Raw genomic sequence first — 15,722 nt, forward strand, 5'->3', positions numbered from 1 at the left:
TCACGGTTGGGATGGTGTTATTGGTGTTGTACTCATCCTTCTTCTTCCTCCAAACACAGCAAGTGGAGTTTAGACCAAAAAGCTATATTTTTGTCTCATCAGACCACATGACCTTCTCCCATTCCTCCTCTGGATCATCCAGATGGTCATTGGCAAACTTCAGACGGGCCTGGACATGCGCTGGCTTGAGCAGGGGGACCTTACGTGCGCTGCAGGATTTTAATCCATGACGGCGTAGTGTGTTACTAATGGTTTTCTTTGAGACTGTGGTCCCATCTCTCTTCAGGTCATTGACCATGGACCAGAGCAAGGTGGACCACTGACCATGGACCAGAGCAAGGTGGACCACTGACCATGGACCAGAGCTAGGTGGACCACTAACCATGGACCAGAGCAAGGTGGACCACTGACCATGGACCAGAGCTAGGTGGACCATGGACCAGAGCTAGGTGGACCACTAACCATGGACCAGAGCTAGGTGGACCATGGACCTCTTCATTCCATAATAAGTTCAAAATACACATTGTAGCATTCTCAAGCAAACCACTCCCACAACAATGTCTGCTTCGTACACTCTGCCCTTTCAAAACACTGCAATCATGATAATTTGTAATACTACAATTAAACTCATGTAATTTCATGTTTAAATTGACAGGAATAGACTCTGTACCGGTACCCCCTGTATATAGCTTCGCTACTGTTATTTTACTGCTGCTCTTTAATTATTTGTTATTTGTTATTTTATTTTTTTACTGAACACTTATTTTTCTTAAAACTGCATTGTTGATTAAGGGCTTGTAAGTAAGCAATTCACTGTAAGGTCTACCTACACCTGTTGTATTCGGCGCGTGTGACAAATTACAATTGGTTTGATTTGAACTAACCACATTATGCTTATCATCACGTTGAGTATCATACATTACCTTATATTCGTTGTCATTTCATCTCTGGCATTTTCACAACAGGCATCTTGGAGGGAATCATTGCTACTTTAAATGTTTTTGTCACATCTCTCTAACTCGGTGCTCTCTCCGCTGTGTCTCAACTGTAATTTGTAATGTTAAATAAAGGACAATTCATTTCCTGCAGGCCTGACTAATCGCCAAGGTGCTTCAGATTCTAATTCATTACCTTGCTCTTTACCAGCTCTATACACACATAACACAGACTGTTTAGAACACACAGAACACAGACTGTTTAGAACACACAGAACACAGACTGTTTAGAACACACAGAACACAGACTGTTTAGAACACACAGAACACAGACTGTTTAGAACACACAGAACACAGACTGTTTAGAACACACAGAACACAGACTGTTTAGAACACACAGAACACAGACTGTTTAGAACACACAGAACACAGACTGTTTAGAACACACAGATCACAGACTGTTTAGAACACACAGATCACAGACTGTTTAGAACACACAGAACACAGACTGTTTAAATCACACAGAACACAGACTGTTTACACCTGTGGTGCCAGAGAATGTGCATAACAGCAACCCCAGATGTAAAATAATAAATAATGGTTACTTCTCAGAAAGTATCAAGCTTTTAAGAGGAGTTAAACAAGGCTGGTCAGTTGTCTCCATATCTATTTATTATGGCCATTGAAATGCTAGCTATTAAAATTAGATCCAACAAGAACATCAAGAGGTTAGAAATCCAGGGGTTAAAAACTAGTGTCAATGTATGCCGAGTGTCAATGTATGCCGAGTGTCAATGTATGCCGATGACTCTAGTTATTTTCCTAAGTCTGCAATGTGGATCCCTGCACAGTCTCGAAGATCTTGATCACTTTTCTAGCCTCTCTGGATTAAAACCTAATTAAGTGTACCATATTGCGTATTGGATCATTAAAAGACAGTGTTTACACAACCTTGTAGTTTACCAATAAAATGGGCGTGTGGTGAAGTAGACATTAAATGTGCCTATTTATATAATGGATATGAATTTGGGTGGCTAAAATGAATACATATTAAAGCTTTAAACCTCTCACTAAAAGCTCCACTCATACATAAGTAATACTTAAACCCAAAATGCTTCTCCAGTAGTTTATTAAGAAAGGCTCGTCCTTGGTTCAAAAATGGCCTTTTTGTCTTTATACAGATTACAAACTTCTCATTTCCGACTAATTGAAAATAAAATGTTGTTTAAAGTGTTGCCCTTTTTTAAACAAGCCATACAAAGATGGTAACAATTTCAGTTTTATCCTCCAGAAACATACAGGTTGCAAAACCAATGGGAAGAGACAACCCACCCAACTCACGCCCTGACCATACTAAAACAAAGACATAACAATAGAACTAAGGTCAGAACGTGACAGATTCCATGGCACATGGTTTATGAACTGGTATAAAAACAACATTTGATTCAACATTTTGAGTTTTTAAATTTAAATCATTATACAAAATTCTTGCCAACAACAGAATGCTATATATATGGGGCATACAACAATCTCATCTCTGTAGATTTTACTGCAAAGGGACAGAATCAATAGATCATTTATTCTAGTATTGTCCCTATGTAGCTTGTTTCTGATCACAGGTTCAGGAACGGTTAAAAAAACACAACATGCACTTCAAATTAACCTTAAATATAGCAGTGTTGGGCAATCTGGAAAGCCATAGTCAGTCAATAAATAATATAATAATACTCCTAGATAAGGTTTTCATCTTCAGCTCACAATCTGTGGATACTATATGATTAGAAAGGTTCAAAACCTATGTATAAAACATCACAGCACAATGGAAAAATATATGGCACACAGAAACCAAATGAGGGTGGTCTATGGTGATAGGTGGGATGGGCTGAGAGTGGCTGAGGGGTGGGATTAAAGAGCTGAGGTCTATGGTGAAAGGTGGGATGGGCTAAGAGTGGCTGAGGGGGTGGGATTAAAGAGCTGAGGTCTATGGTGAAAGGTGGGATGGGCTGAGAGTGGCTGAGGGGGTGGGATTAAAGAGCCGAGGTCTATGGTGATAGGTGGGATGGGCTGAGAGTGGCTGAGGGGTGGGATTAAAGAGCTGAGGTCTATGGTGATAGGTGGGATGGGCTGAGAGTGTCTGAGGGGTGGGATTAAAGAGCTGAGGTCTATAGGTGGGATGGGCTGAGGTGGCTGAATTAAAGAGCTGCTATGGTGATAGGTGGGATGGGCTGGCTGAGGGGCGGGATTTAAGAGCTGAGGTCTATGGTGATAGGTGGGATGGGCTGAGAGTGGCTGAGGGGCGGGTTAAAGAGCTGAGGTCTATGGTGATAGGTGGGATGGGCTGAGAGTGGCTGAGGGGCGGGATTAAAGAGTTTATGTTTGGTATAGTATTATTATTATGAGACTGCTATATATAAAAGTATGATGTATGTAGAAAAGCTGTAAAAAACAAAGAAGATATGTGTCCTCTGAAGAGGGGGTGGATGGGTTAATAAAAAATGAAATACAAAAAATGTCTGCTTCGTACCCTCTGCCCTTTCAAAACGCTGTAATCATCATGATCATTTGTAATACTACAATTAAACTCATGTCATTTCATATTTAAATTGTAATTGTGACAGGAACAGACATATTCATTACCAACTAACCACATTATGCTTATCATCACGTTGAGTATCATACATTACCTTATATTCGTTGTCATTTAATATCTGGCATTTTCACAACAGGCATCTTGGAGGGAATCATTGCTACTTGAAATGTTTTTGTCACATCTCTCTAACTCGGTGCTCTCTCCGCTGTGTCTCAACTGTAATTTGTAATGTTAAATAAAGGACAATTCATTTCCTGCAGGCCTGACTAATCGTCAAGGTGCCTTAGATTCTAATTCATTATCTTCCTCTAAAAACACAGAACATAGACTGTTTAGAAAACACAGAACACAGACTGTTTAGAACACACAGAACACAGACTGTTTAGAACACACAAAACACAGACTGTTAAGAACACACAGAATACAGACTGTTTAGAACACACAGAACAGACTGTTTAGATCAAACAACACAGACTGTTTAGAACACACAGAACACAGACAATTTAGAACACACAGAACACAGACTGTTTAGAACACACAGAACACAGACTGTTTAGAAAACACAGAACACAGACTGTTTAGAACACACAGAACACAGACTGTTTAGAACACACAGAACACAGACTGTTTAGAGCACACAGAACACAGACTGTTTAGAACACACAGAACAGACTGTTTAGATCAAACAACACAGACTGTTTAGAACACACAGAACACAGACTATTTAGAACACACAGAACACAGACTGGTTAGAAAACAAAGAACAGACTGTTTAGAACACACAGAACACAGACTGTTAAGATCAAACAACACAGACTGTTTAGAACACACAGAACACAGACTGTTAAGAACACATAGAACACAGACTGTTTAGAACACACAGAACAGACTGTTTAGATCAAACAACACAGACTGTTTAGAACACACAGAACACAGACTGTTTAGAACACACAGAACACATACTGTTAAGATCAAACAACACAGACTGTTTAGAACACACAGAACACAGACTGTTAAGAACACACAGAACACAGACTGTTTAGAACACACAGAACAGACTGTTTAGATCAAACAACACAGACTGTTTAGAACACACAGAACACAGACTGTTTAGAACACACAGAACACATACTGTTTAGAACACACAGAACACAGACTGTTTAGAACACACAGAACACAGACTGTTTAGAAAACAAAGAACACAGACTTTTTAGAAAACACAGAACACAGACTGTTTAGAACACACAGAACACAGACTGTTAAGAACTCACAGAACACAGACTGTTTAGAACACACAGAACAGACTGTTTAGATCAAACAACACAGACTGTTTAGAACACACAGAACACAGACTGTTTAGAACACACAGAACAGACTGTTTAGATCAAACATAACACAGACTGTTTAAAACACACAGAACATCAGACTCCATATAAATCCTGACCACTATCAGACTACATATAAATCATGACCACTATCAGACTACATATAAATCCTGACCACTATCAGGCTCCATATAAATGCAGCAACATTTTGGGACAACTGCCTCCCCTGTAAAGTACATACTACAGTAAATATTGTCTTTCTTCAAGATTAGAGGGAGTGATGGCGACTGCCATCATCATGGCCACTCTAAATTACGAGAAGCAACACTGTGTCTTGGCCCAGCATGGTTTGGTTACACCATCCTCCAGCCTAGACCCAGCCTGGGTTAGTTACACCATCCTCCAGCCTAGACCCAGCCTGGGTTAGTTACACCATCCCCCAGCCTAGACCCAGCCTGGTTTAGTTACACCATCCCCCAGCCTAGACCCAGCCTGGGTTAGTTACACCATCCTCCAGCCTAGACCCAGCCTGGGTTAGTTACACTATCCCCCAGTCTAGACCCAGCCTGGTTTAGTTACACCATCCCCCAACCTAGACCCAGCCTGGGTTAGTTACACCATCCTCCAGCCTAGACCCAGCCTGGGTTAGTTACACTATCCCCCAGTCTAGACCCAGCCTGGTTTAGTTACACCATCCCCCAACCTAGACCCAGCCTGGGTTAGTTACACCATCCTCCAGCCTAGACCCAGCCTGGTTTAGTTACACCATCCCCCAGCCTAGACCCAGCCTAGTTTAGTTACACCATCCCTCAGCCTAAGCCCAACCTAGTTTAGTTACACCATCCCCCAGCCTAGACCCAGCCTAGTTTAGATACACCATCCATCAGCCTAGACCCAACCTGGGTTAGTTACACCATCCATCAGCCTATACCCAGCCTAGTTTAGATACACCATTCCCAGACCCAGCCTGGTTTAGTTACACCATCCATCAGCCTATACCCAGCCGAGCTTAGTTACACCATCCCCAGACCAAGCCTAGCTTAGTTACACCATCCCCAGACCCAGCCTAGTTTAATTACACCATCCCCAGGCCTAGCCTAGTTTAATTACACCATCCCCAGGCCCAGCCTAGTTTAATTACACCATCCCCAGGCCTAGCCTAGTTTAATTACAACATCCCCAGGGCCCAGCCTAGTTTAGTTACACCATCCCCAGACCCAGCCTAGCTTAGTTACACCATCCCCAGGCCCAGCCTAGTTTAATTACACCATCCGCCGACCCAGCCTAGCTTAGTTACACCATCCCCAGGCCCAGCCTAGTTTAATTACACCATCCCCAGACCCAGCCTAGCTTAGTTACACCATCCCCAGGCCTAGCCTAGTTTAATTACACCATCCCCAGGCCTAGCCTAGTTTAATTACAACATCCCCAGGGCCCAGCCTAGTTTAGTTACACCATCCCCAGACCCAGCCTAGCTTAGTTACACCATCCCCAGGCCCAGCCTAGTTTAATTATACCATCCGCCGACCCAGCCTAGTTTAATTACACCATCCCCAGGCCTAGCCTAGTTTAATTACACCATCCCCAGACCCAGCCTAGCTTAGTTACACCATCCCCAGACCCAGCCTAGTTTAGTTACACCATCCCCAGACCCAGCCTAGTTTAGTTACACCATCCCCAGACCCAGCCTAGTTTAGTTACACCATCCCCAGACCCAGCCTAGCTTAGTTACACCATCCCCAGACCCAGCCTAGTTTAGTTACACCATCCCCAGACCCAGCCTAGTTTAGTTACACCATCCCCAGGCCTAGCCTAGTTTAATTACACCATCCCCAGGCCTAGCCTAGTTTAATTACAACATCCCCAGGGCCCAGCCTAGTTTAGTTACACCATCCCCAGACCCAGCCTAGCTTAGTTACACCATCCCCAGGCCCAGCCTAGTTTAATTAACCATCCGCCGACCCAGCCTAGTTTAGTTACACCATCCCCAGACCCAGCCTAGTTTAGTTACACCATCCCCAGACCCAGCCTAGTTTAGTTACACCCCAGACCCAGCCCCAGACCCAGCCTAGTTTAGTTACACCATCCCCAGGCCCAGCCTAGTTTAGTTACACCATCCCCAGACCCAGCCTAGTTTAGTTACACCATCCCCAGACCCAGCCTAGTTTAGTTACACCATCCCCAGACCCAGCCTAGTTTAGTTACACCATCCCCAGACCCAGCCTAGTTTAGTTACACCATCCCCAGACCCAGCCTAGTTTAGTTACACCATCCCCAGACCCAGCCTAGTTTAGTTACACCATCCCCAGACCCAGCCTAGCTTAGTTACACCATCCCCAGACCCAGCCTAGTTTAGTTACACCATCCCCAGACCCAGCCTAGTTTAGTTACACCATCCCCAGACCCAGCCTAGTTTAGTTACACCATCCCCAGACCCAGCCTAGTTTAGTTACACCATCCCCAGACCCAGCCTAGTTTAGTTACACCATCCCCAGACCCAGCCTAGTTTAGTTACACCATCCCCAGACCCAGCCTAGTTTAGTTACACCATCCCCAGACCCAGCCTAGTTTAGTTACACCATCCCCAGACCCAGCCTAGTTTAGTTACACCATCCCCAGACCCAGCCTAGTTTAGTTACACCATCCCCAGACCCAGCCTAGCTTAGTTACACCATCCCCAGACCCAGCCTAGTTTAGTTACACCATCCCCAGACCCAGCCTAGCCACCATCCCCAGACCCAGCCTAGTTTAGTTACACCATCCCCAGACCCAGCCTAGTTTACACCATCCCCAGACCCAGCCTAGTTTAGTTACACTCCCCAGACCCAGCCTAGTTTAGTTACACCATCCCCAGACCCAGCCTAGCTTAGTTACACCATCCCCAGACCCAGCCTAGTTTAGTTACACCATCCCCAGACCCAGCCTAGTTTAGTTACACCATCCCCAGACCCAGCCTAGTTTAGTTACACCATCCCCAGACCCAGCCTAGTTTAGTTACACCATCCCCAGACCCAGCCTAGTTTAGTTACACCATCCCCAGACCCCTAGCCTCCCCAGTTTAGTTACACCATCCCCAGACCCAGCCTAGTTTAGTTACACCATCCCCAGACCCAGCCTAGTTTAGTTACACCATCCCCAGACCCAGCCTAGTTTAGTTACACCATCCCCAGACCCAGCCTAGTTTAGTTACACCATCCCCAGACCCAGCCTAGTTTAGTTACACCATCCCCAGACCCAGCCTAGTTTAGTTACACCATCCCCAGACCCAGCCTAGTTTAGTTACACCATCCCCAGACCCAGCCTAGTTTAGTTACACCATCCCCAGACCCAGCCTAGCTTAGTTACACCATCCCCAGACCCAGCCTAGTTTAGTTACACCATCCCCAGACCCAGCCTAGTTTAGTTACACCATCCCCAGACCCAGCCTAGTTTAGTTACACCATCCCCAGACCCAGCCTAGTTTAGTTACACCATCCCCAGACCCAGCCTAGTTTAGTTACACCATCCCCAGACCCAGCCTAGTTTAGTTACACCATCCCCAGACCCAGCCTAGTTTAGTTACACCATCCCCAGACCCAGCCTAGTTTAGTTACACCATCCCCAGACCCAGCCTAGCTTAGTTACACCATCCCCAGACCCAGCCTAGTTTAGTTACACCATCCCCAGACCCAGCCTAGTTTAGTTACACCATCCCCAGACCCAGCCTAGTTTAGTTACACCATCCCCAGACCCAGCCTAGTTTAGTTACACCATCCCCAGACCCAGCCTAGTTTAGTTACACCATCCCCAGACCCAGCCTAGTTTAGTTACACCATCCCCAGACCCAGCCTAGTTTAGTTACCATCCCCAGACCCAGCCTAGTTTAGTTACACCATCCCCAGACCCAGCCTAGTTTAGTTACACCATCCCCAGACCCAGCCTAGTTTAGTTACACCATCCCCAGACCCAGCCTAGTTTAGTTACACCATCCCCAGACCCAGCCTAGTTTAGTTACACCATCCCCAGACCCAGCCTAGTTTAGTTACACCATCCCCAGACCCAGCCTAGTTTAGTTACACCATCCCCAGACCCAGCCTAGTTTAGTTAGTTATCCCCAGACCCTATCCCATCCCCAGACCCAGCCTAGTTTAGTTACACCATCCCCAGACCCAGCCTAGTTTAGTTACACCATCCCCAGACCCAGCCTAGTTTAGTTACACCATCCCCAGACCCAGCCTAGTTTAGTTACACCATCCCCAGACCCAGCCTAGTTTAGTTACACCATCCCCAGACCCAGCCTAGTTTAGTTACACCATCCCCAGACCCAGCCTAGTTTAGTTACACCATCCCCAGACCCAGCCTAGTTTAGTTACACCATCCCCAGACCCAGCCTAGTTTAGTTACACCATCCCCAGACCCAGCCTAGTTTAGTTTACACCATCCCCAGACCCAGCCTAGTTTAGTTACACCATCCCCAGACCCAGCCTAGTTTAGTTACACCATCCCCAGACCCAGCCTAGCACCATCCCCAGTTTTAGTTACACCATCCCCAGACCCAGCCTAGTTTAGTTACACCATCCCCAGACCCAGCCTAGTTTAGTTACACCATCCCCAGACCCAGCCTAGTTTAGTTACACCATCCCCAGACCCAGCCTAGTTTAGTTACACCATCCCCAGACCCAGCCTAGTTTAGTTACACCATCCCCAGACCCAGCCTAGTTTAGTTACACCATCCCCAGACCCAGCCTAGTTTAGTTACACCATCCCCAGACCCAGCCTAGTTTAGTTACACCATCCCCAGACCCAGCCTAGTTTAGTTACACCATCCCCAGACCCAGCCTAGTTTAGTTATCACCCATCCCCAGACCCAGCCTAGTTTAGTTACACCATCCCCAGACCCAGCCTAGTTTAGTTACACCCCCCAGACCCAGCCTAGTTTAGTTACACCATCCCCAGACCCAGCCTAGTTTAGTTACACCATCCCCAGACCCAGCCCAGCCTAGTTTAGTTACACCATCCCCAGACCCAGCCTAGTTTAGTTACACCATCCCCAGACCCAGCCTAGTTTAGTTACACCATCCCCAGACCCAGCCTAGTTTAGTTACACCATCCCCAGACCCAGCCTAGTTTAGTTACACCATCCCCAGACCCAGCCTAGTTTAGTTACACCATCCCCAGACCCAGCCTAGTTTAGTTACACCATCCCCAGACCCAGCCTAGTTTAGTTACACCATCCCCAGACCCAGCCTAGTTTAGTTACACCATCCCCAGACCCAGCCTAGTTTAGTTACACCATCCCCAGACCCAGCCTAGTTTAGTTACACCATCCCCAGACCCAGCCTAGTTTAATTACACCATCCCCAGACCCAGCCTAGTTTAATTACACCATCCCCAGACCCAGCCTAGTTTAGTTACACCATCCCCAGACCCAGCCTAGTTTAATTACACCATCCCCAGACCCAGCCTAGTTTAGTTACACCATCCCCAGACCCAGCCTAGTTTAGTTACACCATCCCCAGACCCAGCCTAGTTTAATTACACCATCCCCAGACCCAGCCTAGTTTAGTTACACCATCCCCAGACCCAGCCTAGTTTAGTTACACCATCCCCAGACCCAGCCTAGTTTAGTTACACCATCCCCAGACCCAGCCTAGTTTAGTTACACCATCCCCAGACCCAGCCTAGTTTAGTTACACCATCCCCAGACCCAGCCTAGTTTAGTTACACCATCCCCAGACCCAGCCTAGTTTAGTTACACCATCCCCAGACCCAGCCTAGTTTAGTTACACCATCCCCAGACCCAGCCTAGTTTAGTTACACCATCCCCAGACCCAGCCTAGTTTAGTTACACCATCCCCAGACCCAGCCTAGTTTAGTTACACCATCCCCAGACCCAGCCTAGTTTAGTTACACCATCCCCAGACCCAGCCTAGTTTAGTTACACCATCCCCAGACCCAGCCTAGTTTAGTTACACCATCCCCAGACCCAGCCTAGTTTAGTTACACCATCCCCAGACCCAGCCTAGTTTAGTTACACCATCCCCAGACCCAGCCTAGTTTAGTTACACCATCCCCAGACCCAGCCTAGTTTAGTTACACCATCCCCAGACCCAGCCTAGTTTAGTTACACCATCCCCAGACCCAGCCTAGTTTAGTTACACCATCCCCAGACCCAGCCTAGTTTAGTTACACCATCCCCAGACCCAGCCTAGTTTAGTTACACCATCCCCAGACCCAGCCTAGTTTAGTTACACCATCCCCAGACCCAGCCTAGTTTAGTTACACCATCCCCAGACCCAGCCTAGTTTAGTTACACCATCCCCAGACCCAGCCTAGTTTAGTTACACCATCCCCAGACCCAGCCTAGTTTAGTTACACCATCCCCAGACCCAGCCTAGTTTAGTTACACCATCCCCAGACCCAGCCTAGTTTAGTTACACCATCCCCAGACCCAGCCTAGTTTAGTTACACCATCCCCAGACCCAGCCTAGTTTAGTTACACCATCCCCAGACCCAGCCTAGTTTAGTTACACCATCCCCAGACCCAGCCTAGTTTAGTTACACCATCCCCAGACCCAGCCTAGTTTAGTTACACCATCCCCAGACCCAGCCTAGTTTAGTTACACCATCCCCAGACCCAGCCTACACCATCCCCAGACCCAGCCTAGTTTAGTTACACCATCCCCAGACCCAGCCTAGTTTAGTTACACCATCCCCAGACCCAGCCTAGTTTAGTTACACCATCCCCAGACCCAGCCTAGTTTAGTTACACCATCCATCCCCATCCCCAGACCCAGCCTAGTTTAGTTACACCATCCCCAGACCCAGCCTAGTTTAGTTACACCATCCCCAGACCCAGCCTAGCTTAGTTACACCATCCCCAGACCCAGCCTAGTTTAGTTACACCATCCCCAGACCCAGCCTAGTTTAGTTACACCATCCCCAGACCCAGCCTAGTTTAGTTACACCATCCCCAGACCCAGCCTATCCCCAGACCCAGCCTAGTTTAGTTACACCATCCCCAGACCCAGCCTAGTTTAGTTACACCATCCCCAGACCCAGCCTAGTTTAGTTACACCATCCCCAGACCCAGCCTAGTTTAGTTACACCATCCCCAGACCCAGCCTAGTTTAGTTACCCATCCCCAGACCCAGCCTAGTTTAGTTACACCATCCCCAGACCCAGCCTAGTTTAGTTACACCATCCCCAGACCCAGCCTAGTTTAGTTACACCATCCCCAGACCCAGCCTAGTTTAGTTACACCATCCCCAGACCCAGCCTAGTTTAGTTACACCATCCCCAGACCCAGCCTAGTTTAGTTACACCATCCCCAGACCCAGCCTAGCTTAGTTACACCATCCCCAGACCCAGCCTAGTTTAGTTACACCATCCCCAGACCCAGCCTAGTTTAGTTACACCATCCCCAGACCCAGCCTAGTTTAGTTACACCATCCCCAGACCCAGCCTAGTTTAGTTACACCATCCCCAGACCCAGCCTAGTTTAGTTACACCATCCCCAGACCCAGCCTAGTTTAGTTACACCATCCCCAGACCCAGCCTAGCTTAGTTACACCATCCCCAGACCCAGCCTAGTTTAGTTACACCATCCCCAGACCCAGCCTAGTTTAGTTACACCATCCCCAGACCCAGCCTAGTTTAGTTACACCATCCCCAGACCCAGCCTAGTTTAGTTACACCATCCCCAGACCCAGCCTAGTTTAGTTACACCATCCCCAGACCCAGCCTAGTTTAGTTACACCATCCCCAGACCCAGCCTAGTTTAGTTACACCATCCCCAGACCCAGCCTAGTTTAGTTACACCATCCCCAGACCCAGCCTAGCTTAGTTACACCATCCCCAGACCCAGCCTAGTTTAGTTACACCATCCCCAGACCCAGCCTAGTTTAGTTACACCATCCCCAGACCCAGCCTAGTTTAGTTACACCATCCCCAGACCCAGCCTAGTTTAGTTACACCATCCCCAGACCCAGCCTAGTTTAGTTACACCATCCCCAGACCCAGCCTAGCTTAGTTACACCATCCCCAGACCCAGCCTAGTTTAGTTACACCATCCCCAGACCCAGCCTAGTTTAGTTACACCATCCCCAGACCCAGCCTAGTTTAGTTACACCATCCCCAGACCCAGCCTAGTTTAGTTACACCATCCCCAGACCCAGCCTAGTTTAGTTACACCATCCCCAGACCCAGCCTAGTTTAGTTACACCATCCCCAGACCCAGCCTAGTTTAGTTACACCATCCCCAGACCCAGCCTAGTTTAGTTACACCATCCCCAGACCCAGCCTAGTTTAGTTAAAAGTAACTTTACAGTGAAACACATACCAGTCTTATGCTGCTTACTGTGTAGCCTAAGCTTTTTTTTAAAGGTACAAAAAGGGCAATAATGTTTTCCATCATCAATGTGGGTTAATCTCGTATTTAACCGTGATGAAAAGAAACAAACACCTTCTTCCAGGGAGGCGTTTTGTGTGGTTTCGACCAGCTATCCTAACGCGGTAAGATGTGTCTTTTCCTCAGCCTTGCAACGTTTATCAAACACCTCGACCACAGCCTGGCAGCACTCGTCCCTCTTCCTCACCAAGACAGATGTAAAAAATTATGAATTTATGAAGTATTGTTGCCTACTGGATAACACCTCATAAATTCATTTATTGATGTCTTCATACGATCCCACCATGACAAAGTGCTACCGAAAAACAACATGGCAGAAACACTAAAGGAATGTGATTTATATTTTTTGGAGTCATATTGCAGAGGAGAAACTGGTGATAGAACAGTAACCAATAGTGGGGGCAGTTTCTCCTCTTTCACTCTCACAGCACCATGTAGCCCCTGTTGGTTGGGTTGGGCAAGAGCAACTAAACCACTCTCCAGAACATTCTGGACCCCACCAACAGAGGGTCCATTTCCTGGACCCCACCACCAGAGCTTCCAATCACTGGACCCCACCACCAGAGGGTCAAATCCCTGGACCACACCACCAGAGGGTCCAATCCCGGATCCCTCCACCAGAGGGTCCAATCCCTGGACCCCACCACCAGAGGGTCCAATCCCTGGACCCCACCACCAGAGGGTTCAATCCCTGGACCCCACCACCAGAGGGTCCAATCCCTGGACCCCACCACCAGAGGGTTCAATCCCTGGACCCCACCACCAGAGGGTCAAATCCCTGGACCCCACCACCAGAGGGTCAAATCCCTGGATCCCACCACCAGAGGGTCCAATCCCTGGACCCCACCACCAGAGGGTCCAATCCCTGGACCCCACCACCAGAGGGTCAAATCCCTGGACCCCACCACCAGAGGGTCCAATCCCTGAATGCCTCCACCAGAGGGTCCAATCCCTGGACCCCACCACCAGAGGGTCCAATCCCTGGACCCCACCACCAGAGGGTTCAATCCCTGGACCCCACCACCAGAGGGTTGAATCCCTGGACCCCACCACCAGAGGGTTCAATCCCTGGACCCCACCACCAGAGGGTTCAATCCCTGGACCCCACCACCAGAGGGTTGAATCCCTGGACCACACCACCAGAGGGTTCAATCCCTGGACCCCACCACCAGAGGGTTCAATCCCTGGACCACACCACCAGAGGGTTCAATCCCTGGACCCCACCACCAGAGGATTCAATCCCTGGACCCCACCACCAGAGGATTCAATCCCTGGACCCCACCACCAGAGGGTTCAATCCCTGGACCCCACCACCAGAGGGTTCAATCCCTGGACCCCACCACCAGAGGATTCAATCCCTGGACCCCACCACCAGAGGGTTCAATCCCTGGACCCCACCACCAGAGGATTCAATCCCTGGACCACACCACCAGAGGGTTGAATCCCTGGACCACACCACCAGAGGGTTCAATCCCTGGACCACACCACCAGAGGGTTGAATCCCTGGACCACACCACCAGAGGATTCAATCCCTGGACCACACCACCAGAGGATTCAATCCCTGGACCCCACCACCAGAGGATTCAATCCCTGGACCCCACCACCAGAGGGTCCAATCCCTGGACCACACCACCAGAGGGTTCAATCCCTGGACCCCACCACCAGAGGATTCAATCCCTGGACCCCACCACCAGAGGGTTCAATCCCTGGACCACACCACCAGAGGATTCAATCCCTGGACCCCACCACCAGAGGATTCAATCCCTGGACCCCACCACCAGAGGGTCCAATCCCTGGACCCCACCACCAGAGGGTCCAATCCCTGGACCCCACCACCAGAGGATTCAATCCCTGGACCCCACCACCAGAGGGTCCAATCCCTGGACCCCACCACCAGAGGGTTCAATCCCTGGACCCCACCACCAGAGGGCGCATATTCATTCTCATGTTCAGGCCCTCACAGACACACAGAGGCTGCTTGACTTTCCAGACAGCTGTACACTGTAACTGTACATGTGGAGGACATCACTAGAATATCACTAGAATGTTTCAACGTGGTCAGCCTATGAAATCCTTTATCTGACTATTTATAAAAACAAAAGACACATTGAACATTGACCACAAATAGGTTCCTGTTGACAACATATGGCTGTGGGACCTGTATAATTCTCATATACCTCTGTGGAAAAAAACTCTCTTTACAAAAGAAACAACGTAATTTGATTTGTTTGTATAGTTTTTTTTTTTTTACATAAAAGCCATGCGTTGCACCAGTAAATGTTTTAATGTAATGAAGGAGAGCTGTCCTTCCTGAGAGGACCATAGTGTTGGGCAGGAGAGCTGTCCTTCCTGAGAGGACCACAGTGCTGGGCAGGAGAGCTGTCCTTCCTGAGAGGACCACAGTGCTGGGCAGGAGAGCTGTCCTTCCTGAGAGGACCACAGTGCTGGGCAGGAGAGCTGTCCTTCCTGAGAGGACCACAGTG

At 48.1% G+C, this 15,722-nt stretch overlaps 1 protein-coding gene across 1 annotated transcript in view; it reads left to right on the forward strand.

The window, feature by feature from the left end:
• The window catches only part of LOC127931032 (uncharacterized), a 23,175-nt gene extending 7,954 nt beyond the window's left edge, over positions 1–15,221 (forward strand). Inside the window, exons 3-5 of the mRNA XM_052521812.1 lie at positions 13,366–13,436; positions 13,746–14,704; positions 14,789–15,221. Of these exons, the coding sequence (XP_052377772.1) occupies positions 13,366–13,436; positions 13,746–14,704; positions 14,789–15,221 (1,463 nt within the window). The remainder of the gene's footprint in view (positions 1–13,365; positions 13,437–13,745; positions 14,705–14,788) is intronic.
• The last annotated feature ends 501 nt before the right edge of the window (positions 15,222–15,722 follow it).

This window comes from Oncorhynchus keta, chromosome 7, assembly GCF_023373465.1.
Source record: "Oncorhynchus keta strain PuntledgeMale-10-30-2019 chromosome 7, Oket_V2, whole genome shotgun sequence".
NCBI classification, from domain to species: Eukaryota; Metazoa; Chordata; class Actinopteri; order Salmoniformes; family Salmonidae; genus Oncorhynchus; species Oncorhynchus keta.